We start from the raw sequence: 13,788 nt of genomic DNA, 5'->3' as shown, positions 1-13,788 counted from the left end.
TCGTCGTCCGCGTCCATTGTTCCGAATAGTTTTTTACTTATTGTTCCTATTACGTCTACTAATCCTCGCTTTGTTTTTTGTGCTTCGTATGTCGTTAATAATTCTATCGCTGTTATTAATTTTTGGTTTTGGGATCGTACTGTTTCTGCTAAGTATTTACATTTATCCTTAAGTAATTCTCCGCTATATGTTTCGCACGCTTTTTCTCCGTCTTTTACCCGTTCTTGTAGTTTTTCATATTGCGCTTTTAATTCCTGCGTTTTTGTTATTATTACTAATTTCCACGACGCGTCTGATAGCTGCAATTGTCCCACGTTCTCGTAGTAGAGTCCGGGTTCATGTACGAACTGCGTTACCGTGTACGGTGAGCTTATCTCCGGCGGTTTGTCGCTTGCGCCCAGCGTCACGGTGATTATTGTTCTGAAAGATGATTTTCTTTCAGATTTACTTTTTTCGCGGTTTTAATTTTTTTTTTATTTCTTTTCGTGTGTGTTATCTGTTATGTGTGTGTTCTTCGTGGGGGTGACTGTGTATTATGATACGAGGTAAGTCTTTATAACTTTTCTTTGCTGTGTTCGTGCGGTTTCGCGTTGCACTTCTCGAAATTTTTATGTGCATTTTTATATCGCGTCGGATTTGTCTCTTGGTCTCGTTGTCCGTTCCGTCAGTCCGTCAGTTGCCTTCTTGACGTATTATTTCTTTGAGTGTCGAGAGAATTTATAATGTCGTACGTTTTTTGATTTTTTCTTTATTTCTTCGGGCGTTATTGTGTTTTTTCACTTATTTTTGTGTTATTTTCTAGTTCGTCCGTTGATGTGGTTTTCGATTCTGCGGAATCTTCCTGTCGGTGGGTGGCTTGTACCACCTGTCGGCGGGAATTCATGGCACTTCGGTGCCGAGATTGTTTGGTGCGGGAGGTTTCTCCCGTGCGGCCGCGGGCTTACCGTCCTGTTTTGGTGCCCAATTTTTTGATTGTTGTGGAGGATCGGCCGGACGGCGAGCATCGCGCTGTGTACCCGATGTATTCTGGTGAGTACACATTTTTTTTTTTTTTTTTAAATTAGATTATTATTAGTGCTCTACAAAAGCCTTTAGCCTGTTTGCATGCACTCTTATGCTTCTTCTGCCTCCTTTTATTTTGTAATTTACTTCTCCGCACTTTTCTATTACTGTGTATGGCCCTATCCATTGTGCTTCTAATTTCTTTGATCTTCCTCTTCTCACTGTTTCATCGTGCAGTAAAACTTGGTCTCCTATTTTAAATTTTCTTTCCCTTGTTTTCTTATCGAAGTTTGTTTTCGATTTTTCTTTTTCTCCTTTTAAATGTTCCTTCGCGATTGTATTTGATGCGCGTAATCGTTCCCTTAGTTCTTGCGCGTAGTCGTCGTATGTGTACGTTTTCCTTGGTGCCGTTGCCAGTGCCGTCGGCAGTGTGGCTTGGTGCCCGTACACTAATTCAAACGGTGTGTACCCTGTTGCTGTGTGCGGTGTCGTATTATATGCAAACATCGCATACGGTACCCACTCGTCCCAATCAGTTTGGTCTCCGTTTATATAATGTCTTAGGTATTCCGCTAGAGTTCGATGTGATCTCTCTAGCGCCCCATTGCTTTCCGGATGATACGCCGTTGTCTGTATTTTTTCGATTTTCAATAGTTTACATATGTTTTTGAACATTTCGCTTACAAAGTTTGTTCCTTGATCTGTTAGTATTTTTTCTGGGATTCCATTTTCAAAAATTATTTTTGTTGCGAATGCTTTCGCCACGGTTGCTGCTTCTTGATTTGGTACTGGTATTGCCTTGCTAAATTTCGTTAAGGCATCTTGAAATGTTAGGATGTATTTATTTCCTGCGTTTGTTACTGTTAATGGTCCTACGATGTCGAGTGCGCATTTTTCGAATGGCTTTTCCGGCGTGTCGGTTATTACCATCGGCATTTTTGTTTTTCTGCTTAGTTTGTTCTTTTGGCATTTTTCGCATTTGCTGATGTATTCTTCCACTTCTTTGTTCATGCCTGGCCAATTATGGTTGAGTTTTATTCTATTTATTGTGCGTTTCACACCCTGGTGTCCTCCCAATGGACAGTCATGATATTCTTTTAATATTTCCATTTTTTCTTCTTCAGAATATTTTTTTGTTTCGTTTTCTATTTTATTTATTTCGGTTTCTTCGATCGGGTTTCTACTTAGTGCATCCGCGTTTGTATTTTTCTTTCCGTCTTTGTGCACTATCTGATATGTGTATTCTTCTAATTTTAATCTCCAGCGTATCAGTCTTGAGCCTGGATCATTTACGTTGAATAACCATGTTAATGGTTTGTGATCCGTTATTATCATGAATTTTGTTCCGTATACGTATGGTCGGAAATGTTTTACCGCCCATACTATTGCTAGCAGTTCTTTTTCCGTTGTACTATAATTTCGTTCCGCTTTATTTAGAATTCTGCTGGCATAAGCGATCGGCTTGTCTTCTCCGACCGTTCCCTGTGATAGTATTGCTCCGATTGCATAATCTGAGGCATCCGTTGTTACCAGGAACTGTCTCGTGAAGTCCGGGTAACTTAACACCGGAGCTGTCGTTAGCTTGTCTTTTAATATTTCGAATGCGTTCTGCTGTTCTATTCCCCATTCGAATTTTTCTCCCTTTTTTGTCAGTTTTGTTAGTGGTTTCGCGATTTTCGAAAAATTTTCTATGAATTTCCGGTAATATCCTGCCAGACCTATAAACGCTTGTATATCTTTCACTTTTTTCGGCGTCGGGTAGTTTTTTACTGCGTTTATTTTTGCTGGATCTGGTTGTATTCCGTTTTCTGTAATTATGTGTCCTAGGAATAATACTTCCTTCCGTAGGAATTCGCACTTGTCTGGTTGAAGTTTCAGATTATTTTCTCTTAGTCTGCTAAATACGCTCGTCAGCCTTTTGTTATGTTCTTCAAGTGTCGGTCCGTATATCACTACGTCGTCCAGGTATACTAGACACTTGATACCTTGTAATCCTGCTAGTACTGAGTTCATTAGTCTTTGGAACGTTGCGGGGGCGTTTTTTAGCCCGAAAGGCATTCTATTAAATTCGTAATGCCCATGTGGTGTTGAGAATGCTGTTTTGCATTTATGTTCTTCTTTCATTTGTATTTGGTGATACCCAGATGCAAGGTCTAATGTGGTAAAATATTTCGCGTTTCCTAGCTGATCTAGTATTTCGGTGATATTTGGTATTGGAAATGAATCACCTATTGTTATTTCGTTGATTTTTCGGAAATCTACCACTATTCTCAATTTTGCTTTTCCTGACGCGTCTACTTTCTTTGGTACTACCAGTATAAGCGCGTTCCATTGGCTGCTACTCTGGCGAATTATGTCTTCTTTCAACATTTTGTCTATTTGTCTATTTACTTCTTCTTTGTGTTTTTCTGGTAGTCTATACGGGCGACTATTTATTGGCGGATTTTCGTTTGGTGTATTTACCTCGTGTTTGACAGCTGCTGTGTATGTTAGTGCGTCCCCTTCTAAATAAAATATGTCACAGTAATGTAGGCATATTTTTTCGAGTTCCCTCTTTTCTTCTTTGTTTAGATGATTCGTTCTTAGCTGCTTCATTAGTTTTTCGCTGCGCTCCTGTATCGTTTCGTTGTCGGTTCTTTTATTCAGCGTCAGCACTTTTGCGGAGTTGATGGTTCTCAGTTCTTCTATCTCCACTTGCGGTGTATGTATTTCCATCGGTTCCTCTGTCATGTTGAGCACACTTACTGGGCACTCGTTATCTTTTGGTGCTACCAGGCAGTTTCCTATGAATACTCCTGGTTTTGTTTCTTCCGCATTAATTACTCCTACTTGATTCTGACTTGTAATTGCTCGGAGTATTGTTTCGCTGCGCGGGGGTAGTATATATTTTTCGTACGGATGTAATTTAAATTTTACTCCGTCTATTACTATCTGCTCCTTTCCGTGCAGGCAAGATGCTCGTTGTTTTGTCAGAAAATCTATCCCTAGTATTCCTTCGTACTCGATCGGGAAATCGTCTCTTACTACGTACATTTTTTGTTTTACATTTTTCCTGCCTATTTTAATTGTTGCTCTTATTTTCCCTATCGTATTAATTTTATGTCCTGTGACACTTGTTAATGCCATTTTTTCTTCTATTATCGGTGTGTCTTCCTTTAAATTTCCTACTTTTATTAGTGTGATTGTTGCTCCTGAATCCACCAATAAATTTAATCTTCCCTTTTTCGCTTGTTCGACGTCTAGCGTGATGAGTTTTAATCCGTTGCTCACTTCTTTCGTCGCTATATTCGCAACTTGATACTCTCTTGCCGCTCTTATCACTCTTGGTCTCTGTCTTTCTTCTTCGCTCTCGCTTCCGCTTTCCTTGCTTTGGCTGGTTTCTTTTCTATTCCTACTTGTGCGAGCTATGTTTATCGCGGGTGATTGTTTTGTGCGTATTGTTTGTCTGTTGTCTTTTCTTTGCCATCGCGTGTCTGGCCGTCCGTTCATTGACCAGCATTCGTCTCGAGTGTGTCCTGGCTTTCTGCAGTGTGTGCAGAATTTTTCTGTGTTATTGATCCTCGCACGTGTTTCGGCTCGCGGCAAGTTGAATCCGTTTATGTGCTTGCTGCTTCGGCATTCGCGTGCTATATGCCCTGCTTTCCCGCATTTGTTGCATGTGATGCTTGATGATCGCGGTTTTTCGTGCGTTTCGTTTGTTCGCGCTTTCTCATATGTGCCCTTGTATTTCGTTATCCTTATTTTTTCTTCTTCCACTGCGCCTTCTATCGCGTCTTTTAACGTCTCGAAATGTTGCGAGCGGACCATTGTTTTAATGTCGTCTGTTAGTCCCATGTGGAAATAATGTAACGCTTGTCGCTGTATTAATTTTAAAACCGTCCGTTTCTGTTCGCTGGTCATTTCTTCTTCATCCGTCATCGCTTCGTATAATTCCATCGCGGTTTTTTGTACGCGTAGTCCGTATGTAGTCGCACTTTCTCCGTATTTTTGTTTCAACGAGCTTATTTCTGTCTGTAAACGCGAAGTCCCCTTTTTTCTCAAATATGTTTTTTCGAATTCTTTTAGGAATTGGTCAAACGTCGTGATGTCTCTTGCGTCGAAATCTAATAGCGCGGCGCCTTTCAATTTCGTGCAGAGTACTGCTTCTAACAGCGTTTCGGTATCTTCGCGTGCGACATGTCTCGCGGCGTACGCGCATGCCTTTAAAAATTCTTTCGTTTGAGCATGATTTGTTCCGTCTACCGTCGGAATCATTGCTCGTGCGTCCTTAAGTTTAAACGTAGATATCGGCTCTGTCGGTCTATTTTGTACTTCTCCGTGCGGGCGTTCGTTTCCTTCGATGAGTTCTTGATTTCCCCGCGTTTCTCGGTTTTCGTTTGGTCGACGTTCGAGGCGAACAATTCGGGAATTCATTTCCCGCAAGTTTTCGAGTACTTGTTCTAATAATCGTTCTTGTCGTTGTGTCGGGTGTGGCGTCGCGGTATGTAACTCTCGCAACGCGTTTACCTCTCTGTCGATGAGTATCTCCGGTACTCCCCCAACCGCTCCGTCCAGCAATGAGTAATTATGTGTCATTTTTTCACGGGTAGTGTTTAAATTATTTGCGAAAATTTCCGCGGGATCAAACACGCTACTATCGTATGACGTTAAGGAGAATCTCCCTGTCCGAAATACCGCTAATGTCGCTCGGGGTGTCTGCGAGTATTTGATTATGTGTACGGCGCGCAATATTTCCGTCTCCGCGGTTTAATAACGCGTCGTCTATTTCGCCAAAATCAAATTCGCGCGGCGTGATAACATTCACGGATTCCTCGCTTTCTGTCGCGGGATCGTCTTCGTATTCTAACACGCGGCGTACCCTATTTCTAATGTCGTTTAATGCGTTTATGGCGACTCGCAATGGTCGCACAGGTGTCGGCTGTAACGCTCGTCTAGCCGCTTGGCTGTGTAGCCACGAATTGTTTGCAACGCGGCGTTGTAATTCTAATTCGCTATCCGACATGGGTCGGTCGGTTACAAAATATTTCGGACTTACATTAACGCTGTGATTCGCATGCTTGATCTGCTTTGCTGCTTGCTGCTATACTGCTCTCCTTGTCGCACTGCTTGGCTGCGATGTTGCTTTCCTCGTTGTACTGCTTGGCCGCTATGTTGCTTCCTCGTCGCACTGCTAGGCCGCTATGTAGTTTTCCTCGTTGCACTGCTTGGCCGCTATGTTGCTTTCCTCGTCGCACTGCTTGGTCGCTATGCTGCTTTCCTCGTCGCACTGCTTGGCCGCTATGCTGCTTCCCCGTCGCACTGCTTGGCCGTTTCTTCCTTCCTTTCTTTTTATCACGGTTTCAGGTACTGAGTCTACTGCTGACTCAATACTTTTTTCACTGTTGTGTCCGTCTCGCCTCGTAAATAAGTTTTGTACTAATCTTTGATTTTATTTTTGTTCCAGAAATCGTTCTCGCCGTCGCAGAGTAGGCGACTGCGCCTTCCGGAGGGCGGATCCCACCGTTGCCACCACTTTTGTTGCACCGGGGCCGGTGCACGGGGTCCGTCCTTCGGGATCCGCGAGAGAGAGGGCGAATAATTGATAGATCTTAATAAAAGATTAGACTTTTTATTGGGTTACACTGTTTCTTTTCTATCTCCCTTTGTTCTCCCTTTGTCGGTTCGGCACACGTCCTCGCGTTGTCACGCGTTCTCGTCTCCGCGAGGTTTCTTCTTACTTGGCACGCGACCGAACTTTCGTTATCACCGCTCTCAGTTTACGGTACGGACTATAATGCGACTGCCCGTCCGTGACGGGCCGCGGTTATTTAATAGTGACGCAGGGCCTTGGCCTCCTCGGGTTGCAATGCCGAACTTCGGTAGTTCGGCGAATGCAACCTCAGCGATTTCGGCAATAAGTTCTCGCACGTGTTTCTTTTATTATTTAATTTCTTAAGGAGGTTTGCTGATCTTGCATCCTCCGAGGTTATTTAATTACGAGAGACTTATTCCGAAATGCCCTGCGTCATGTTTCGTGTTGTAACGGGGTTTGGGTTACAACACATCTTTCTCTTGGAAAATTACATTAGCTGAAAATGTGCGTGTAAAATTTTTCCAAATGCGGAATCCAAACACATCTAAAGGTTGAATCATACCCGTCGTCTTTTTTAGAATGGTTGCAAATTGTACTTCTTTTTCTTTTAGAATCAATTGCTGTAACTGGCTTGGACAGTGTCCCGTCCACGAGTCAAGTAGTAGCATGCTTTTACGACCAGTATTCGGTAGGTACACTTCGCTAAACCAAGTTTTAAAATATTCCGATGTAAGTTTCCCTGATTTCGATGCTTGAATATAGATGTTAACTGGACGGAAAAGAGATTCTTTCACTCTTGGGCCAAATGTTCCAGTAGATTCCTTTAAAACCAAGTATAATGGTGAAAGAAGATTTCCACTTGCTGAAATAATCGGCATTATAGTGTAACTGTGTGTCTTAGCAGATACCGATTGAACCGTTGCTGCAACTGTTTTCATTTCTATTTTCGCTAATGTTCGCCCAGAATGTATTTCAAGGTTGAAGCCACTCTCATCTGCATTATAAATTTCTTCAACTCCAATAACTGGAATGCTAGATTTTACGTTTGAAATAAACGATTCTACAATATCTCGTAGATTTTCTATACTTTCAAGCGTAACTCGCATCCTGAATGTTGTTATCTTACGGGAAACAATTCTATGTACATTCTTAAATTTCCAAATCCACCATTTACTTGCCTTCAATTCAGGTAAATCCACTTGATCCTTTGCTTCTAAGGCCCATAATCTTAAATTCATATCATGTATAATAGTTTTTCTATCACAAGCTTCTTCAAACTTTTGCAGTACATATTCCATTATAAATGCAAATTTGTCTGCATTTGTTCCACCTTTCTCTATACTCATTTCCCATCTATGTAGCTGTTATAACGATTTAAATTTGCGAAAATGGTTTTATACACTATTTAAAGTTCAACGTGTCTTTTTTCCACTTTTTCAAAATTCAATAGCTTGTCCTTTGTAATAAAAACCGATCGTTTTACCTTCATCATCAATAATGCATTCTTCAGATTCAAATGTGTCTTCTTCTCTTTCTGCTGGTGTAATATACTCTACAACTTGTACATCGTGCGGTTCTGATGGATCAGCGAAATCAAGCATGTAATCATGTTCAAATAATGATATTGAACGTGTATCTTGACATTTTTGTATAATGTCACTAATTTCATGATGTACTTCAATTTCAAATGGAGTTAATGGTGTTTGTGTGATACTTGCAATTTGAAATGTCGTTGCTAACATATTAATTACGTTTGCAATATTGAATGATGTCATATTAAAGAAAATTCTATCCAGAAAAGATCACAAACTTTTCAATATAATAATGACAGATAGCTGTCTTAAGTGAAACTGGGAATAATATTTCCGACATATTTATACATATCAAGAGACGCAATAAAACTCATTTTTATTAAATAACTTGATATCATTTTTATTTGCAATAATGTAATATTGTGTTATTCATGTGATAAATAAAAGAGTGAAAACATCCGCATCAAGTTAATCGGAAAGTTTGACAAGGTTATCGACACAACCTGACTCCGTTTCATTTTTATTGTTATTTCTCGTCATTCGACAGATCACGCAAAGTTCACATTGTTATATCCCGAGCCCTTGGCAACAGAAGCCCGGGAATAACGTTGAAATGTCGCACGCGCGCGACCATTTAGCTTGATCGGCAGAATACCGCCGATCAAGGTAACCCGGCATTTCCGGCCGGGACGCGACATTCCGAGGACAGTCGCGGTTGCCACCCGCGATTCTGCTGATTGCTATGATTTTTGACATAGCAACAGCAGGGCATATATAGGGGCAGCCGCGGCCCGGAGAGTCAGTCGTGAATAGAAATCATAATTAAACGAATGTGAAGTGGCCAGCTGTAATTCGCAAGAAGGAAAATAAAAGAAAAGTAAAAACAGTGAATAAAATAAAGGGTTTTTATTTCGTGCCTGATTCCTGACCCGTGTTACATCAGACGTTCCGGAGAACGGACCCCACGGCACCCTTGCCGGTGCAACACATTTACTTTCAATTTCATAATCAGTTACTCGAATTGAAGCACGAACAAAAAAGTTTTATATTAAAGATGAATTATTGCACACAAAGTTTCACAATGTTGAATATTTGAAGTTTCTCTAACTTTTTTTGATGGAAATCTTATTATTATTATTGAGCGTATTACTCTGATTAAATTTTTGTTTTTATAATAAGAAGTTTTACGCATATAGAGTAACAAATAAATTAAAAAATTTTTAGCTGCGGTTTAAAAATAATTCTTACGGAAATAAAGTATTTTCATATGTAGAGGTTTTTCACTTTCCTCCATACAACTTGGAAACTATTGAAAATATCAAAAAAAGTTTTATACAAAAGTTTTATGGTAGAAACACCTCCGTTTAACTGCAATAATTATATTAAAAAAAAAATTTTTTTTTTGTAATTTTTTAAACAATTTTGTTAAAAAATTGTTTTTATTTAATTCTGTTACTGGAGTAAAATATAGTTGTTTTTACTGTAAAACTTTTGTATAAAACTTTTTTTGATATTATAAATAGTTTTCGAGTTATATCGAAAAAAGCAAATAACCCTTCTATTTGTAAGGAGTGGTTTCACCCCATCAAAGTGAAATTTAGCACAAACAAAAAATAGTTTTGTGTTACGGATGAACTACTCTACATGCACACAAAGTTTCATATTTTTTTGAATTTCCGGGTTGCCTAACCTTTTTTGTAAGCTAGATCTCAGACAGGCTTTCTTACAAGTACCGTTAGCGGATGAGACAAGTCGTAATATTATGTCTTTTGTAGTGCCGGATCGTGGTTTATTTCGTTTTAAGGTGATGCCGTTTGGCCTCACTAACAGTCCACTTTCCAGAGGTTGGCGGACTCCGTATATCTCGACTTGCATCCGCAAGTGGTAGTATTTTTGGATGACATTTTGATATGTACCGCTGATTTAGAGACTTACTGTCGTCTGTTAAAAGAAGTATTTCAGCGTCTTAAAGACGCGGGCTTAGGCTTAATTGGGATAAGTGCGAGTTTGGATGTAAGGAAGCTCGATACTTGGGCTATCGCGTTAATAGCGAAGGAATTTGCGTCGATCGAGATAAGGTTAGCGCCGTTTTATCGTACCCTGCGCCCACTTGCGTCACGGAACTTCGTCGTTTTCTCGGAATGTCGGGATGGTACCGCCGATTCATCCCGGGGTTCTCTACTATTGTTGCGCCGCTCACTCGGTTGCTAAATAAGAAGCAAGCGTGGCTCTGGTCGGGAGCACAAGCCGAGGCGTTTGAAAAATTGAAAGGTGCGTTGACGGCTGCGCTTATTCTGGCTCGGCCGGATTTTGAAACTCTTTTTATAATTCAATGCGACGCTAGTCATTGCGGTATAGGGGCAGCGTTAGTACAGCTACAGGAGGGGGCGGAACGCGTCATTACGTATAGCTCGCGGTCACTGACTCAGGCCGAGCGGAATTACTCTGTTACCGAAAAGGAATGTTTGGCCATTATTTACGGCATTGAGAAGAACCGTCAATATGTGGAGGGCACAGAATTCACTGTTCAAACTGATCATTTGTGTCTTTGTTGGCTTTTGAGCATGAAGAATCTTTCAGGGCGTTTGGCCCGTTGGGCATTGAGACTGCAGCCGTACAGATTCAAGGTGGAGTATCGGAAAGGCCAGCTCAACAGCGTGGCAGACGCTCTCTCCCGGATTCCTTGCCAAACAACCTTGGCAGCTGTTACTGGTAGCGCGGACGTTACGACAGCTGAACGAGAGATTTCTTTGAGTCATCCGGAAGCTAACGAGTGGTACGAGAGGAAGATGTATCGAGTGCAAACCGACCCGTGTGGCCATCCTGACTGAAAGACCGACGGCGACCAGCTGTACTACAACAGGAAGTCCTTCCTAAAAGGAGAATTGCGAGACCCCAGTTAAGATTGGAAATTAGTGTTGCCTTGGCACCTGCGTTTTAAAATTTTGATGGAATGTCATGATGATCCTCAAGCTGGTCACCTTGGAGTGGCTAAGACTCATTGGCGTATTGGCCGGCTGTATTATTGGCCCGATATGTACCAGGATATCCTGCGTTATGTCCGAAGATGTGAAATCTGTCAACGTGTGAAACCTCCGAATACCGCTCCGCGAGGACTTATGTATCCACGCTATCTTACAGCACCGTGGGATACCGTGACCACCGATATTATGGAACCGTTTCTCAGAAGCTCTCAGGGAAACAAATAAGTAGGGAATAAACACGGGTTCTAACCCAGGAGCGTTGAGGGAGGCGAGGGGACGGGGGAAAAAACCGCGATGAGAGGAGCGCGGGGAGAGGTAGCCGTAGGTGGGAAGAGACCGGGAGGGGGGGTATGAATGGGTGACGGATACCCCTCCCCCCTCCCCGGTCTCTTCCCACCTACGGCTACCTCTCTCCGCGCTCCTCTCATCGCGGTTTTTTCCCCCGTCCCCTCGCCTTCCTCAACGCTCCAGTGTTAGAACCCGTGTTTATTCCCCCTCACAACACCCCGCACTAGCAGCTACCATTCACGTCAACCCACCCACACGTTCCCCAAATTTTTATATAAAATATAAATAATTGATATTAAAAACTTACGTTTTTAGTTTTGCCGCATTTTTTTTACCGGCGGCAATTCGCTGTCGACAAAAGCGAATCGTTTCCCGTGGGTGCACAGATTTAATCTTTTGTCCACGACGTAGCCGCACTCACCACCCACGGGATTTTCGGGTATAGAACGAGGGGTCCTGTCAAAAGTTAATGTTTCCCCTCGTTCACACTCACCACGTATGCGGTTATCATAATATAAGTTTAATTGGGCTGAATTGTTTTTGGTGTGCGCCACACCACACACCACCCGCACTAAACGGGGTACGATGCCCAACTCGCGGCGCGCGAGAATGTGTACTAACGATGAGCACTTATCCATCTAATTTTTTTAATATGCGTGTTGCACTTGAAAAAATCAGCATGCGACTGACAGGCAACAGCTACGAGCTCACTGCAGACAGTCAGAAAGTAAAAACGAAAGCATTTTTTTATCAACAGCAATCCCTAAGGTGTGACATATACTCGTGAGAATCTTTTACAGCGTTTAGCACGTTTGAAACTTAAGATGCATTCTATCACGCAATGAGAGATTAAGAAATTATTTCATTTAAAAGATGTATCTCGAAAATGTGACATATACTTACGCAAATCTTTTTACATTTAATTCTGAGTTTTTTAAAAAAATATGTATGAGATCAATCAGTAGTTCATGGATATTGGGGAAAAAAAAATGCAACAATAAAAAATTTTTTAATATAAACATTTAAATTATATATATATTTATTATAAAATATAACATTATTTGTATATTTTGATGGCAATAAAAAATGTTTTAATATAATATAATATTACTTTCGCGCTCCGAATACTAGAGCTAGCAGCTCACAATCAACAATTTGATTCCCATCATAGCAATCGCTAGCATGTATCGCGCTTACAACCTCATCACGAGTTTTAGCAGTGGAAGCGATGCTAGCAAATCGTGCAAATTTCGAATCAATTATTTTAAGAAAAGATGTTAATTTATTAAACGCTAATGTAATACACTCATCAAGATCAATCATTTTAAGAAATGTCGATTCCATCATCATTAAGCATTTGCCAGCTGATTCAAACCGCAGGACATCCATGCCATTAAAGTTGCGTAGTCTGGCTGTCAACGCACCGAGGTACACGAAGTCTTGAAGATTTTTAAAATCGTTGTGGAGCAAACTTAAAATGTTTGCGCGATACTCGCAGAGTGATTTCCAAGCCTCGAGAGATAGCGGCATTTCCAATCCTCGATTATCGCCAATAATAATTTCCACATAACTAGGTGTTCCAACATTAACACCAATTTCTAAATATTTATAACTCGTAGCCGTCAATGCATATCGCTTACATAGAATACGGATTGCATGATCTTTAGATGAGCTAGTGTAAAAACAAAAAAAATGACCATATAAAGTTTTTATTAAAAAAATTTTTTAGTTAGAACAATTAATACTCACTCATTATTCACACACGATGTGCTAGATGCATTAGCTGGCGTGTAATAATTCATATTACTCGCATATGATGTATTAGCTGGCACATTAAATTCCATATTTGTATTAGTTGGCACGTAAAAATCCATTACATTAAGAACGGTAATAACAGATCAGTTTGATGCGCGTGTTACATTTAATGTGATATAATTGTTCCGAGATTTTTTATATATATATCCCCACCACTAATAAGAAATGCATCAATTAAGTGGGGGGGATTAAATCTTCAAATTGTGTAAGTTTTATTCCTAGGCAACACACACAGGACACATGTTGCATGGAATTATCATATACATTGGAAGTCCACAATTACCACATGATCTACCGCATAATGCGTTTTGAGTATCAATTTCATGTTTGCGAATGGCAATCATTGGCCCACCCACATCAGCTAAATTAATCATACATGGTGCACATACTGCAATAGCTTCACTAGGTGTGCAATAATAAAAAGACAACATACAATGTTTAGTACGTCCATTAAGCGCGAAAAGTTGTGGTGAATCTATTTTTCGAGAAATACAATCTTCAAGATCTTCACTTTGATCACTCATATAATCACTATCGTTGGGCAATCCAATATCGTCCTCATCAGATAAATCCATTAATTCTCCATTGTCATTTA

At 40.8% G+C, this 13,788-nt stretch overlaps 1 protein-coding gene across 1 annotated transcript; it reads right to left on the bottom strand.

Moving 5' to 3' along the window:
• Positions 1 to 7,035: 7,035 nt before the first annotated feature.
• Positions 7,036 to 8,767, bottom strand: LOC139112593 (uncharacterized). The gene has a single exon (XM_070673682.1). It carries the CDS (start codon positions 7,918 to 7,920, stop codon positions 7,036 to 7,038), a length of 885 nt encoding a protein of 294 aa, XP_070529783.1. The 5' UTR covers positions 7,921 to 8,767.
• Positions 8,768 to 13,788: the final 5,021 nt, after the last annotated feature.

Source organism: Cardiocondyla obscurior, unplaced genomic scaffold (assembly GCF_019399895.1).
Source record: "Cardiocondyla obscurior isolate alpha-2009 unplaced genomic scaffold, Cobs3.1 scaffold31_0_849067, whole genome shotgun sequence".
NCBI classification, from domain to species: Eukaryota; Metazoa; Arthropoda; class Insecta; order Hymenoptera; family Formicidae; genus Cardiocondyla; species Cardiocondyla obscurior.
Note: the sequence above shows the minus strand (reverse complement) of the source record. Positions and strands in the feature narration are given on the sequence as shown.